The sequence below is a fragment of the Monodon monoceros genome, unplaced genomic scaffold, assembly GCF_005190385.1.
Source record: "Monodon monoceros isolate NGI ecotype Baffin Bay Population unplaced genomic scaffold, NGI_Narwhal_1 Super_Scaffold_21, whole genome shotgun sequence".
NCBI lineage: Eukaryota > Metazoa > Chordata > Mammalia > Artiodactyla > Monodontidae > Monodon > Monodon monoceros.
This window is the reverse complement of record NW_021703778.1, coordinates 743,468-758,393: the sequence shown is the minus strand read 5'-3', so window position 1 is coordinate 758,393 and position 14,926 is coordinate 743,468. Positions and strand designations below refer to the sequence as shown.

The 14,926-nt window shown below is 40.1% G+C and overlaps 1 protein-coding gene across 2 annotated transcripts in view; it reads left to right on the top strand.

Moving 5' to 3' along the window:
* MPP7 (membrane palmitoylated protein 7) overlaps nt 1-14,926 on the top strand; it is a 255,602-nt gene that overhangs the window by 170,394 nt on the left and 70,282 nt on the right. For both annotated transcript variants that reach the window (XM_029238888.1, XM_029238887.1), the window contains exons 7-11: nt 5,280-5,361; nt 5,894-5,979; nt 9,495-9,569; nt 9,749-9,945; nt 10,421-10,485. In XM_029238888.1, coding sequence (XP_029094721.1) covers nt 5,280-5,361; nt 5,894-5,979; nt 9,495-9,569; nt 9,749-9,945; nt 10,421-10,485 — 505 coding nt within the window. The remainder of the gene's footprint in view (nt 1-5,279; nt 5,362-5,893; nt 5,980-9,494; nt 9,570-9,748; nt 9,946-10,420; nt 10,486-14,926) is intronic.

Genomic DNA, 14,926 nt, shown 5'->3' with positions numbered 1-14,926 from the left:
TTATTTGTTGGGACTCCTGAAAAAAGTATTAAGATTTTAAATATTCTTTTAACACTGGAACATGGAATCAAGTGAGAATTACTCATCTTGAACTTTTCTTCATCCAAATGCGTAATTACTGTATTTTCTTTAGTTTGACAATTATTGTGAAAGTGAAGAAAGATTATTGGGTGAATAAATTTATAGTTTAAAAAATGCACGACCCAGAAAAATGGAAAGTATTTATTTTTAACAAACTCGTCATTTTATATTTGTCAATTGTCTCCTGTCATTTTGGGGATAGAGTCTAAGGCATCTTTGGGAGAATGGGTCTGAGTAGTAAGACTCAGAAATCGTCAAGGTGAGGGAAGCCAGCCTGAAATGAAATTCTAGCACGTGGATGGATGGTCAGGAGCTTGGCAAATGATTCGGAATGTAATTTTGTTGTCAGACTGAGGTATAATGTGCCGAAATAAGCACCGAGCTTGCATTAGGTGACCTCAGTGGGAGGTTTGCTCTGTATCCTTATAGCAGCAAGTCGTTTATTGCAGCCTCAGGCTCCTGATCAGAAAGTCAGGAGATTAGCCTCTTGTGTGAGTGTTTTGAACACCACTGACATCTGATGTGTTCGAAATGCTGTGTTAAGTTCTTTGCATTATGCCAGCATCAAATGAACGTGACCTAGAATGACCAGGTAGAAGCTAGTCGACAGCTAGATTTACAGAGAGAATGGTTTCCTGAGGGAGAGGCAGTGAACACAGATCATGTCGGTATTTGGGAATGGAAAGGAGCAGGGGTGATAGTTTGAGTGGAGGGATGGATGGAAGAATTACGAGAAGGGGAGAAGGAAACTGGTCAGGTTGCAAGGAACAGGGCTGTTCTCCCTCCCTGTGAGTTTGGAGCAATTTATACCTATTTTATCCAGAAGAGTAATCTTTAGACCGGCTGAAGAAAATGAAATTCTCTTAGTGAATGTGTGGATTATGAGCCTTAATTTTCAGTGTTTCTTGCATGGATTTTCCTTTTACTTCTTTTAGAACAGGGGTTCTCAGACTCTGGTGTTACTAGGGTTACCTGAGACGCTTACTTCAGACGCAGACTGTAGGGCCTCTGCCCCCAGGAGTCCACGTCGTTAGCTTCAGGTCGGGCCTGGTCATCAAATAGGTTGTAAAACGTGTCGCAGGCCTTCTTGACGCCAGGGTTTGGTCAGCCGTACATGAAAGCCCTTGTTTCAGAAGTCCGACCTGAAATTGACCGTGCCACCTCTTTAAGGAGGCTGTAGGGCGTTGGCAGCGGTCTCCGAGGGACAGTTTTTATTTGCGTCTTAGTGCTCCTTGTTTCTAAACCATTTTACAGAAGTAACAAGAAAAGTCTAACCAGAATGTTAACTTCTCAGTCTAGCCTAAAGCTGTCTACACTCTGTCATCAAAATCACATAGAATAAATTAAAAATAATTATGGAAGAAAATATGTAAGTATTAAAACATTAGATTCCATTTTAATTTATATTTCATCTCAGACTGTACCGTCAGAATGTCGACTTTTGTGCAGTATCACATGAAACGTGCTCTATGTTACTGGGTTTTGATCTTATTTCTAGTACGTTGCCCTAGGAATACATCAAGGAATTGTGATAATAAGGGTTTGGAAAGCAATATGGAAATAGAAAGTGTTCAAGAATGTAGGGATCAGGGCTTCCCTGGTGGCGCAGCGGTTGAGAGTCCGCCTGCCGATGCAGGGGACACGGGTTCGTGCCCCGGTCCAGGAAGATCCCACATGCCGCGGAGCGGCTGGGCGCGTGAGCCTTGGCCGCTGAGCCTGCGCGTCCGGAGCCTGTGCTCCGCAGCGGGAGAGGCCACAGCAGTGAGAGGCTCGTGTACCGCAAAAAAAAAAAAAAAAGAATGTAGGGATCAAAAAGAAGATTGAGTCAAGTGCTGGTATCCTGTAGAAAGTGAGAGACCGTTTCTCAGGTCCGTAGTTTACCCTGCACAGGGAGGTAGAATCAGCAGAGAGCAGGCATGTCTGTTTCAAGGTCCTATCTGTAGCCATAGGTAAGTATATTTCAGGGCCTATAACAAGTCCTGTAGGTGTTGGAGCGCTTTTCTCCCTCCGCACATCCTGGAAGTGATTTCTTTCAGCCCCTGGCTTTAAAAACCATTTGTGTAAAAAAAAAAAAAACCATTTGTGTGCCAGGGACCCCCAGGCCCCTTTCCCTTCCGGACCTTTCGTCTGATCTTTAAATTTGCATGTCCATCCGTCTGCCCAGTGTCTCCATTTGGACGTAGCAGGCATCTCAGTCTTCACGTGTCTGCAAGTAGACTGCTTGTCCACAGTCTGTTCCAGCCCTGTGGTTCCCCCTCTCAATTGATGGACAGTCCCATCTCTCCAGTTATTCAGTCAAGAGCCATAGAGTCTACCTTTGATACCTCTCTTTCTTTCACGTCCCATTTCCGATCCACTGGGAAATGCTTTCAGCCCTACCGATATATTCCAACACAGCTGGACCACTTTTCATTACTGCCCTTCCTGCCAGTCAGATCCAGGCCTCCGTCATCTTTGCCCTCGATTGTTGTGACAGCCTCCTCCTTGTTTGCTTTGTTAGCTGCTTGCTTTCCTTTTTGCGGTATGCGGGCCTCTCACTGCTGTGGCCTCTCCCATTGCGGAGCACAGACTCCGGGCGCGCAGGCTCAGCGGCCATGGCTCACGGGCCCAGCCGCTCCGCGGCACGTGGGATCTTCCCGGACCGGGGCACGAACCCGTGTCCCCTGCATCGGCAGGCGGACTCCCCACCGCTGCGCCACGAGGGAAGCCCTCCTTCAGTCTCTTCTTAATGGCAGATGGAGGGGTCCTTCGGATCATGTCACTGCCGCTGTGCAGGTTCTCCCTGTTTGTTTCGCGGCGCAGTCCAGAGTCCTCCCGGGGACCTACAGAGCGCTGCACCGTCCAACTCCCTGCCCCTTCTGACCCACCTGCTGCTGCTTCTCCCCTTTTACGTTGACCCAGACACAGTGGCTTCTTTGTGCTTCTCTGATCGTCCATTTTGCCCTGTTCTTTCGCTTTGGGTAACTCCTTCATCTCCTTCCAGCCTTTTCGTTGAGAGCAGCGTCTTTACATACTGTCTTCCCTCTCCCTGCCCTACCCCCTCCATAGTTTTTACCACCTTCTAACGTGCTGTAGGACAGATCTAATTGTTTCATCTTCTGTCTGTTGTCTGTCTCCCCTGTGAGAATGTAAGCTCCATGAGGGGGAAGAAACACCTGGGTTTCTTTTTTTTTCAGCAATGTGTCAGAAACCCTTAGACCAGAAGCTGGCACATAGTAGGTTCTCAGTAAACATTTATCAGCTTCACTGAGCACAGCAGACTGGATGGTTCCATACTGAAAAACTGTAATCCATAGTGGAGCAGGACACTTGTTGCAGTTACCTAATTTTGTGTTACAAACCACCACCCAAAGTTTGTAACTAAAACAATAATATTATCTCTCACAGTTTTGGAGGTTGACAGGCTCAGTTGGGCAGTTTTTCCTTAGAGTCCCTCCTGTGTAGTTAGACAGGGGCTGAGACTGGAGTCACCTGAGGGTTACTTCATCCCCAGGACTGGTGTCTGGGCTGGGTGGCTGGAAAGCTGGAGGCTGGTCAGGCATCTCTTTTAACAAGTGGCATCTCCACCTGCCTGGCTTGGGCCTCCTCACAGCATGGCTGTACACGTGATTTCTTACATGGTGGCTGACTTCCCACAGAGCCAGCATTTCAAGAGTTCCAGGAAGTTAGCTGCAAGTCTTCTCACAGCCTTAGGTGCCCCAGAACCATTTCACCACTTGACGTGGGGATACAGCAGGCACACATCAAGAGGGGAGAATTGATGCTCTGCATCTGCAAAAGCAGTGGTTAAGAAAGCAATTCTCATCAGTTTGCCTTAGACAGGTTCTGACTTTACTGCATACTAGTTGTCTGAACTCAGGCAAATTATAACCATTTGGCATTCAATTTCTCATCTATAAAATACAGATAAGTAATCTTAAGTTAGATAACTAGACCCTTATGACACTAGGCGTACTTTGGTGGGAGAGTTTGAGACACATTGTTAAAGAAAGTGAAAGTTGATCTAATTACACTAATTAGTTATATTAAGGATATTACATTTCCAGTCATCTTGGCTACAAGTTATCTGTTTAAAAGCAGAAATTACCAGTAATTGGAGAGTCTGAGGTTTATGACCATGGAGAGATACCCATTCAAGTCTTCGGCCTTGAATGCATGCGTAGGTGAGGAAAAATGCCACAAAATCATCCTAACAATTATTTAATTTTTTTGCTGTTATTAGATATGTATTTGATAGCTGTCATATACAAAATAAAACGTCATATAGAAAGCACTTACTACAAATGGATTCCTAATTTTGTTTCCATATCTGTTTGGTAATGCTGTACATGTGTTTATTGGCGAACGCGAGAAGAATTCCACCTTCGTGGGGGTGCGCTCTGCCTCCACCTAACGTGCACCTCTTCAGCGCGTGGCGTGATGTTGGTGGCCCATCTAAACCACTGCCAGTTGCTTGGAAGCAAAGTCATGAAAAGGCGTTCAAAGTAAACCGTGTGTACCTGATGTTCTGACGAAGAGCATGCACTTAATTTGCTTCTGAACATGCATAAGTAAAGAATTTCTGGGTTCTTTTTGAAACTGTTTCCTAATCTCACGCCAAAATGTTAGTTCCATTTGTACCTAGGTGCAGTCCTAGTACATAAAAACCCCAGAGTAACAGATCTTTTTTTTTTCTTTTCCCCCACTTTCTTTATTATCATTGCTGAGTTCCTTTACTGTAATGTAATAGTGTAACAGAAGGATCACTGAACTAAAGGCCAGGTGATCTGGGTTTTAGTTTTCTAGTTTATATAATCTTTTTTCTCTTCACTTCACCTTCTCTGTTTAGTCTACCTTCTCACAGGGTATTGTAAAGATAAACTGAAATGAGGAAACGCTCTAAAAGGGTAAAAGCAAGTAGTATTCAAATACAAGGTATTATAATGGAAAGAAGATATTTGTACACTTTGCATAGTACTGAAGAGATTAAAGGTTTCAAAAGTCTTTGTGCTGAAAACCTTAGAGGATCTGTGTGGTAGAAAGTTGTGTGTCTAGTGATAAGTATTTGTGAGCAAATGGCACGACGTCAGTTCCCCCTTCCTTTACTTTTTGTAGCGTTTTTACTTTTTCCAGATGAATGTCCTTATTTCTGTCCTTATTTCTTTCCTACCACCCAGTACACACATTTACCCACAAATACTATTTTTTTTCCTTAAAAGGGAGCTACCATTAAGAAAGATGAGCCCACCGGGGCCGTGGTTGTGGCCAGAATCATGAGAGGAGGAGCTGCAGACAGAAGTGGTGAGAGTTTGAACGTTAGGCGGACGTGGACGGGGCACGTGGATTTTATGTGTCACATTTCCGGGATGTAGCTACGAGGATAACAGTTTTTTGATACAATACAGCAAAACAGTAATAAGATATTGTACTCTGTGTTAAAATGTGGGAACCTATTTAAATGGTAAATTTCATTCTAGAATACTTTACGGTCTTAGCTTATATAGGCTTCCAAGGTTATATTAAGACTTAGTTCAATGTTTCTGTTTTGGAAAGTACTACTGAAAGCACACAGCCTTTAAAAAATTTATCTTAAAATGAAAGTAATGTGCATCTCTAGAAAAAGACTGAGATGCCTCTGCTGTTCCTTTGGCAGCGTTGTGATGTTACGGCCTTGGCGAGGCTGGAGCCTCAGCCTCTGAAACCTCAGAGGCCTGAGATGTGTGTCCTTGCGTGCACTGAGGGCACCACACGGTGCTTTCAGGATGGGCACACTGCAAACCACCATTTCTTTTGTACGTAACACTGCTTACTTTCTGAATTTGCGATTTCTCAGGTCTTATTCACGTTGGCGATGAACTTAGGGAAGTGAATGGGATACCTGTCGAGGATAAAAGCCCTGAGGAAATCATTCAGATCTTGGTAAGCTGAAAATTTACTTAAAAACTGCAGTGAAAATGAGGTTGAATCGCTGTATTTCAGACCTGGTTGTGAACACAGGATTTGGATTTAATAGTCCAGGGTTTGGATCCCAGCGCTGTTACTTAATCCCCCTTATGTCCTTGGAAAATACCTTAATCTTTTTATTTCCTCCCTGTTTTCATCTACAGAATGAGAATAAGAAGTGGTAACTCTCTCACTGGAGTGTCTGGAGCGTTAAATGAGCCAATGTAGATCAAGAGTTTGACAGGGCCCATCTCAGATTAGGTCCTTAATACATGGCACGTACTCTGTTGTTGAGGATGCATTTATCTCTGTCTCTAGAGGCTATGCTTTCCGGGTATATAAAAAAGTGAAGCTAACTTAGTTGTCTTACGAAATCTAAAACGAAATGAAATTATTATAAGCCTTGGCAATATAAATTCTCAAGTTCATTTGTAAGGATAGAATAAAGGGAGACTGTCCCTGTTACATATGAAAACATGTTATTAACCTATAGAGAGTTTAGTATCTCAAAATAGACCTCGGTATATATGAAAATGTAGTGTATGATTAACATGGCATTTTAAATCAGTGTGAAAGCAGTGAGATCATTTCATAAATGGTATTGGATTAATTGATTGTTCAGTTAGAAAAAATAGTCCTTATTTTACAACTCACACAAAAATAAATCCCCTCAAATCAAGTAAGTTTTTTAAAAAGTCATAAAAAGTAGAGAAAGGTTTTTTTAACCTTGATGTGAAATTCAAATAGAAAAATAACTGACGTGATGACTAGAATTGAAAACGTTTTCTACAGTAAAAGATGCTGTACATAAAATTTAAAAGACAAATGAGATCGTAGGCAAAATATTTTCAATTTATATGATAGAAGGCTCATATTTTAATGGATATAGAGAGTTCTTAAAAATCATTAAAAAAGAAAGGGTTACAGAAAAATCAGCAAAGTGTATGTACAGAGAATTACAAAAGGAGACATGATGTCTGAAACGGATTGGTGGTTATTTAAAAGCTTGGTAATGCCCAGAGTTAGCCAGATTATAAGGGAATAGATATGTTTATATGCTTTTTTTGGTAGAGGGTAAACTAATAGAACCTTTTGAGATGGCTCTCTGAAACTATCCATTTTAAATGTGCATACCCCTTAATCAAGAAATTCAACTGTTGCAAATTAACCCAAAGGAAATAATTTCAAATGTGTATAAACAAGATATTTTAAAAATATTTAGAAACTATCAAGAAGGTTGAATTGATTATTCATTCACGTGATGGATTACTGTGAAGCATTCACAATGGCGGATAGACCTGTATGACTTAGTAATAATAGTAATACTAGTAATTGCTTACACTGATTGAGCCCTTAATGATACTGTTCTAAGGGCTTTACATACATTAAAACAGCGGTCCCCCGCCTTTTCGGCACCAGGGACTGGTTTCGTGGAAGACAGTTTTTCCATGGACCGCAGGGGGGTGGGGGGAAGGTTTCGGGATGATTCGAGCGCATTGCATTTATTGTGCACTTTATTTCTGTTATTATTACATTGTGATATATAATGAAATAATTATACAAGTCTCCATAATGCAGAATCAGCGGGAGCTTCTTTTCACTTGCCACTCACCGATAGGGTTTTGTTATGAGTCTGCAAGCAATTGATTTATGATGGTCTCCGTGCAGTCAAACCTCTCTGCTAATGATGACCTGTATCTGCAGCCGCTCCCCAGCGCTAGCATCACCGCCTCAGCTCCACCTCAGAGCATCAGGCATTAGATTCTCATAAGGAGCACGCAGCCTGGATCCCTCACGTGTGCAGTTCACGGTAGGGTTCGCGCTCCTGTGAGCATCTGATGTCGCCGCTGATCTGACAGGAGGCGGAGCTCAGGTGGTAATGAAAGCGACGGGGAGCGGCCGTAAATACAGATGCAGCTTCGCTCGCCCGCCTGCCACTCGCCTCCTGCTGTGCGGCCCGGTTCCTAACAGGCCACGGACTGTTAACGGTCCATGGCCCGGGGGTCGGGGACACCTGCATTAAAACACACACACACAAACTAGAAGAAGGGGAAGGGATTATAGGGAAGACTTGCTTTCTTTCTACTCGTGCAATTTAGTATTATATAAATTCTTAATAAGGTTAGTGAGTTACTTCTATGATAAGCAATAACAGTGATATTACCATTTTGAAATCACTCCTTTATAAAATTCTGATATTTCTACTATTAAACCCCCATGTTATGTGAGTCTCTTTGCTGCACTGGAGCGGCTTCTATGCTGACAAAAGCTGATTCAATGCAGCTTTTCCCATCCTGGCTTTCAGTGACTTCATGCTGATACATTGAAACTGGCTGTGATGGGAGTATTCACACCATGGAAACTGGCAGACGGTATCAATCAGGGCCTTCTTAACAAAATGGAGTCCTGGCCACCAGCACACACTGATAGCGAGAGCCTCAGGGACGTCCACCGCCCCTCCCCCTCTCGCCTTTCCTCCCTGTCCACCTGTCCTCCTAAATATGTACTTAGTGCTTTCACAGAGCTTACCATTTAGTGAGGGTAACAGACATTAAGAAATAATTGTGTAAGTAGTTACATAGATATGGTTATGACAAATGCTAAAAAGAGAGAAAGAATGATGTAAGGGTGTGTTAAAGGCAGACCTACTATTTAAAAACAGTTTTTTTGAAGTACAGTTACTTTGCAATGTCGTGTTAGTTTCAGGTGTACAGCAAAGTGATTCAGTTACACACACACACACACACACACACACACACACGTATATACATATATATATTCTTTTTCAGCTTCTTTTCCATTGTAGGTTATTACAAAATATTGAGTAGAGTTCCCTGTGCTACACAGCAGGTCCCTGATAGGAAGACCTACCCTTGTCTGAGGTAGTCAGCAAAGAATTTGGGGTATTGTTGCTTGCTTTAATTAAATTAGAATAGACAATCTTTTCATCTTTTAATTAATCTGCTACATTTGGTACTTCTCTTACTAACCAGGATGTAATAGAGATGAGTGTTTTTCATTATTTTTCTGATGAGCATCGCAACTAATTGAATCATGTATTTATAGCCACATTACTGGCAGTTGTAGGAATTTTGTCCCTGAAACCTGGCTGCTGAGCCTTAGATGCAGTGGTCTGAACCTTGCACACGGTCTGTTCTTGCCATTTAATCCTATTTAAGGCACTGTGCATATTCTGTCTTTCTATTTTGAAGTAACTCAACATGGATGGTAATACATTCATCGGCATTTTAAAAGGGCACAAGAGGTAAAAGTGGTTTAGCGGTTAATGTTTTTTAACTTATTTGACAAACTTTAGTGCCTTCTCACGTTACAGGAATTTCTACAAAAATAGTTTCCTCGGTTTGTTCTGTCTAAGAGTAGAAACCCCAAGCTTGTAAATTTTTAGAATCGTTTCATTTTCTACCTATTTGACTTTCTTCCTCCTTGGCTCCAGCGGTTTTCTTATAACTCTTTCTTTCCTCTGACATCAGGCTCAGTCTCAGGGTGCAATCACGTTCAAGATTATACCCAGCATCAAGGAGGACACACCATCAAAGGAGGGCAAGGTAACCATTCCTCAGAAACCCTTTTTTTTGTGGGAACCAATGTTTTTCCATTTACTAAATGGAACACAACAAGTTTATCTTAATATTCTATTTCTTAAATAAATCAGAGTTAGAAGAATGTTGGCCGCTTCACATTTATTTTTTTATATTTATGCATCTGAAACGGAACTTTCTTCCAGATGTTTATCAAAGCCCTCTTTGACTATGACCCTAATGAGGATAAAGCAATTCCATGTAAGGAAGCTGGGCTTTCTTTCAAAAAGGGAGATATTCTTCAGATTATGAGCCAGGATGATGCAACATGGTGGCAGGCGAAGCACGAAGGAGATGCCAATCCCAGAGCAGGCTTGATTCCCTCAAAGCATTTCCAGGAAAGGTGAGTTCCTGGCACAGAATCATGGCCTGTCTTCAGCTGACATTTTGTTCTCTGCAAAATACCATTCCAGCATAGTTGTGATAAAATAAGCACTAAAATCTTGCCTTAGAATTCCTTATCCCTCAGGTTTGGATTTCTGTTTTGTCTAACGAAGCATGAATAATGACCAAAAATAATATGACACTCTCAGGTCATATTCAGTTTTTGTTACGAAACAAATGGAAAATAGCACATTAATATCTGAAACTGTATTGATGTGAAAGATGGAAAAATAAAGAAGAGTGATTTCAGAGTGGGGAGAATTTATAAAAATTTGAAAGTAGAGGATTTATTTCTTAATTTGAGTAGATTGCATTGTGTTCATTTTTTCCCTCAACGTTCCATTTTTCTCTTAAGGCTTTTAATATTTTGGTGTTATGTTAATCTTGGATCTGTACTGAAAATTGATAGGCGTATTGACCTTCTTTTCCCCCAGGAGATTGGCTCTGAGACGACCAGAAATACTAGTCCAGCCCCTGCAAGTTTCCAACAGGAAATCATGTAAGTTTGTTAATCAGAATGCAGAGTAACTAAGTCTTGCTGTTTACTTTTGACTGTTACAGCAGGTGTTTGTGGTAGAATAAGAGGTCCTATTACCTGTGATAGCGTTCGGATCATCATTTCACAAGAACCAACAAGGAACAAATTCACAGTGGGAATAGTAAAGTGAATCTTTTGAAGAAAGGGGTGTTTGGGGTTGTTTATAATAAACCCATGACTCACTCTGTAAGAAAAAAGCTAATAACTACAACTCTCTTTGATTCTGAATTTAGGTACTTTATAATGTAACCTAAAATGCAACTCTTATTTCTCTAAAGCTAGGAGGTTTGGATAAGATATTTCTTGGTAAAGATTGGAGGAAAAAAATCCATCACTTTCTAGGGCACAAAAGCAATTGTGCCTAAAACAGTCATTCTTGTTCTACTTTCTTCCTTGCTTATTTTGACATCACAGTAACTCTGACCTTCAACCGGTCTGTTCAGAGTTATTACCAAACTAGATTAAAAGAAAACAAGAATAAGAAAAACGATGATGTAGGATTACTGGAAAAGAATGGTTTTTCTTTTAACCCAGCCTTCTCTCAGATTCTCTTTACTTCTCACCTCCCACCTCTTGTAAGTCCCCATCCTACTTTATCTTCTCTGCTTCATGGTTCTAGGTAGTTTAAGAGTTAAAAAAAAAAGAAAAAAGCCCTTTTGTTTTCAGCATAGAAATTGTACGTTAAAAGGTGAAATGAGCAAATAAATGGTCCTGGAATTTCACACCAACATCTGTTTTTAGTATCGTTGCATTTTTTCCCATCTCCTGTTATTTCTGTCAGTTTGTAGAAGCCTAGAGCCCAGGAATCACGTTATAAGGGAGCCAAACTGCAGTCGAGTATAAATCTCACAAGCAAGCTTCAAGTAGAGCACTGATTCAAAAGCCTGCTTGTTCTTGCTCTGTTAAGTCTGGGCAGAAGGAAAAAACACTTGTCATAGAATGCCACATGTCCCGTGACATCGAAAGCTTCAAGTTTAACCAGAATGTTGCATTGTTCTTAAGTGTGATGAATTTTCACTGGCAACTCATCCAGTGGAAAGGAGCTCTGAGGCCTCTACCTGACTTGCTCTTTGAGGGTTTTTTACATTTGGGGGCCTGCACATTTCTTATACATTTGGTGCATGGGGGATAAAATGTGTCTCACTTGAAAATGAAATAAATGTGATTCTACTCGAATCTGAATCCATACTCTAATTTGCTTGAGTTTTAGGCAACTTAGAAATGTGTAATTGGTTATAATTATGAATTTTCACTTACTTAAAATTTTTGATGTATTTTTTTTGTTTTAAAGAACTGTGCAAAGTAGAGAGATTGTCTTCTTAATAGCTCTCCCCAAACTGGTTTCAGGATAAATGTGTGTGTGTGTGTGTGTGTGTGTGTGTGTGTGAGTGTGTGTGTGTGTGTGTGTGTGTGTAGAGCTCTAATTGTAATGGAGGCTATTTTGTCTTTGAATTTACATAATTTCTTTTTTTAATTTAATTTTATTTTTTTATATAGCAGGTTCTTACTAGTGATCTATTTTATACACATCAGTGTCTACACGTCGATCCCAATCTCCCAGTTCATCCCACCGCCCCACCACCCAACCCCTCTTTCCCCCCCGGTGTCCATATGTTTGTTCTCTACATCTGTGTCTCTAATTCTGCCTTGCAAACCGGTACATCTGTACCATTTTCCTAGATTCCACATATATGCGTTAATATACGATATTTGTTTTTCTCTTTCTGACTTACTTCACTCTGTATGACAGTCTATAGGTCCATCCACGTCTACAAATGACCCAGTTTTGTTCCTTTTCATAGCTGAGTAATATTCCATTGTATATATGTGCTGCGTCTTCTTTATCTGTTTGTCTGTTGATGGGCATGTAGGTTGCTTCCAAACCTGGCTATTGTAAATAGTGCTGCAGTGAACATTGGGGTGCATGTGTCTTTTTGAATTATGGTTTTCTCAGGGTATATGCCCAGTAGTGGTATTGCTGGGTCATATGGTAGTTCTATCTTTAGTTTTTTAAGGAACCTCCATACTGTTCTCCATAGTGGCAGTATCAATATACATTCCCTCCAACAGTGCAAGAGGGTTCCCTTATCTCCGCACCCTCTCCAGCATTTGTTGTTTGTAGATTGTCTGATGATGTCCGTTCTAACCAGTGTGAAGTGACACCTCATTGTAGTTTTGATTTGCATTTCCCTAATATGAATTTACATAATTTCTTTTATATGTTAATACTCTAGTGTTTGAGTTTCAGGACTTGTCTTTATGGAACGTGGTCGTCCTTTCACCCTTTCTTCCTTTTCTTCTCTCTATTTTTAACCTAGATTTTGATTCACTGAGAGATGCATTGTTTGTTCTCAGAGGTAGATGTTCTTTACTTTTAAATAAAAAAATAAATCTGATCAATATTATCCAAAGTAAATGCAGCGTGTAGTAAATACAGCCTCATTCAGAGAGACCGTATACTTCCGTGAAAATTAAATAAAAGGCCACTGTCTTTATTCTCAAAAAATTGAAATTCCATTTGAAATTCTTTGAGTGTTGTCTCATAAACCCCTGAACTCAAAAGTTATACAAAAATCATTGCACTGAATCTGAACATTTATTTATTTATTTTTAAAATTTATTCATTTGGCCTCAGTGCATGGCACGTGGGGGGATCTTAGTTCCCCGACCAGGGATCAAACCCATGCCCGTTGCATTGGAAGCGCGGAGTCTCAATGACCGGACTGCCAAGGAAGTCCCTGGCTCTGAACATTTTTATAAGTATTTAAAAGCACTTTGTTTTGTAACCTGTGTATTTGAAAGTGATTTTTTTTTTAATGTAACTAAATCTTATAAAGACCATCTGACTCAACACTTCCTGGACTTCAACCTTTGGTACTTAGATTTTTGGAATAGGACATTTGTTATCATGCCCTTTGCTACATTACAGAATAATACTATGAAGAAAAGCAGAAAGTTGATATAAAATCCTTTATTTTTATATTTTATTTTATTAAAAAAATCTGTATATATTTTATAATGGATCTATTTAATTACATTGAATAGTCATGGAATAGGTTTTAAGAAAATTTCTGATTTAATATAAAATTTCTAAAAGAATAATTCTCTCATGTTGGTGTTTATAAATTTATGAAAAATACTCATGTTGATAAAAATTTTCTGCACTAAATTTCACAAGTGCTCTTAAAACCTAGGAAGGTATTGGTTAAGCAATGAGTTTAGAATAATGACTTAAAGGTCATTAGCCAGTTAACTTTTTTGACAAATTGATTGCTTTTGTATTAGTAGGATTTTACTCTTTATTTGATACACAGTGTATCATCATAACTGAAGTCTTCATGGAGGAAAAGTTCATGGAAGATGGCTCTGGTGCTGTAGGGCTTCAGCTAGTGTGCACACAGAGGTCAGAAAGGACTGGAGCACCCCAGTACTGTTATCTCTGCCTTTATATTTGTGCTAGAACTCTGGGTCCGGGCTCCATGGTTAAAAAATCAGAAGCTATGGTAGTACCGACCTCCTCAGGCTTTTAAACTGGCACCCTTATGCAAAACTCTGAGTGTGGGTGGTATTCATCCTTGACGCTTGGTTATTTCCTCTCCTTAGGAATCTTGGCGTATCTAATGCATATACAGAAAACAGGCTCCTCAAACGAGGTGTTCCTTGCTGTGACCAACGTTTAGATTGTTATCAGAAGGACACGGGGTGCGTGTTTGGGGCCCAAGTAAGCACCTATCTCATGTCTCAAGTAGCACGTAGGGGCAGTTCTCCTGACAGACACTTAGTAGCTTGCAGTTCTTGTGTCGATAGAATTTACCCTACGACTTTCCTGCCAAAGCTTATTTTTACAGTTCAGTTGCATATATAAAGCCATATGATAGCACCTAACCTTTGAAAAGAAATATGAATTTCTTTGATTACCTGAAATATTGTTTGTTCCCTTTCTATTGAAACGTAAGTATGTAAGTTAGGAGTTAGCTTCTTAGTAGCATAAACGTTAACTTTAACTTCAATCCGACGTGACTTATACGGAAATCGAGTCCTTACTCATGTGCCGTATTTTACTGCAGAACGTTCAAGTATGACACTTACTTACAGTGCTTCGTTTCCTTTTTTTAGTTATCAAAGTATAAACAGCTGAACATTTCTAATAATGCTGATTGAATAATATTAATGAAGACATTTTCTTTTACAAAATAGCTCTAATAGAATTCTAGTAATAAATAAACGAGAAATCAAAAATGTACAATTTATTGGCTTTTTAAAAATTTGAAGGTAAAGACACAAAATAAGTTAGAATTTGTTTTAACCGATTTTGATGCTTATCATGTGGGTAAAAAAGAAAATATTTGACTGCAGGCAAGAGGTGTCCATTCAAACAGGCTGTCACCAAATTCACTCAAAG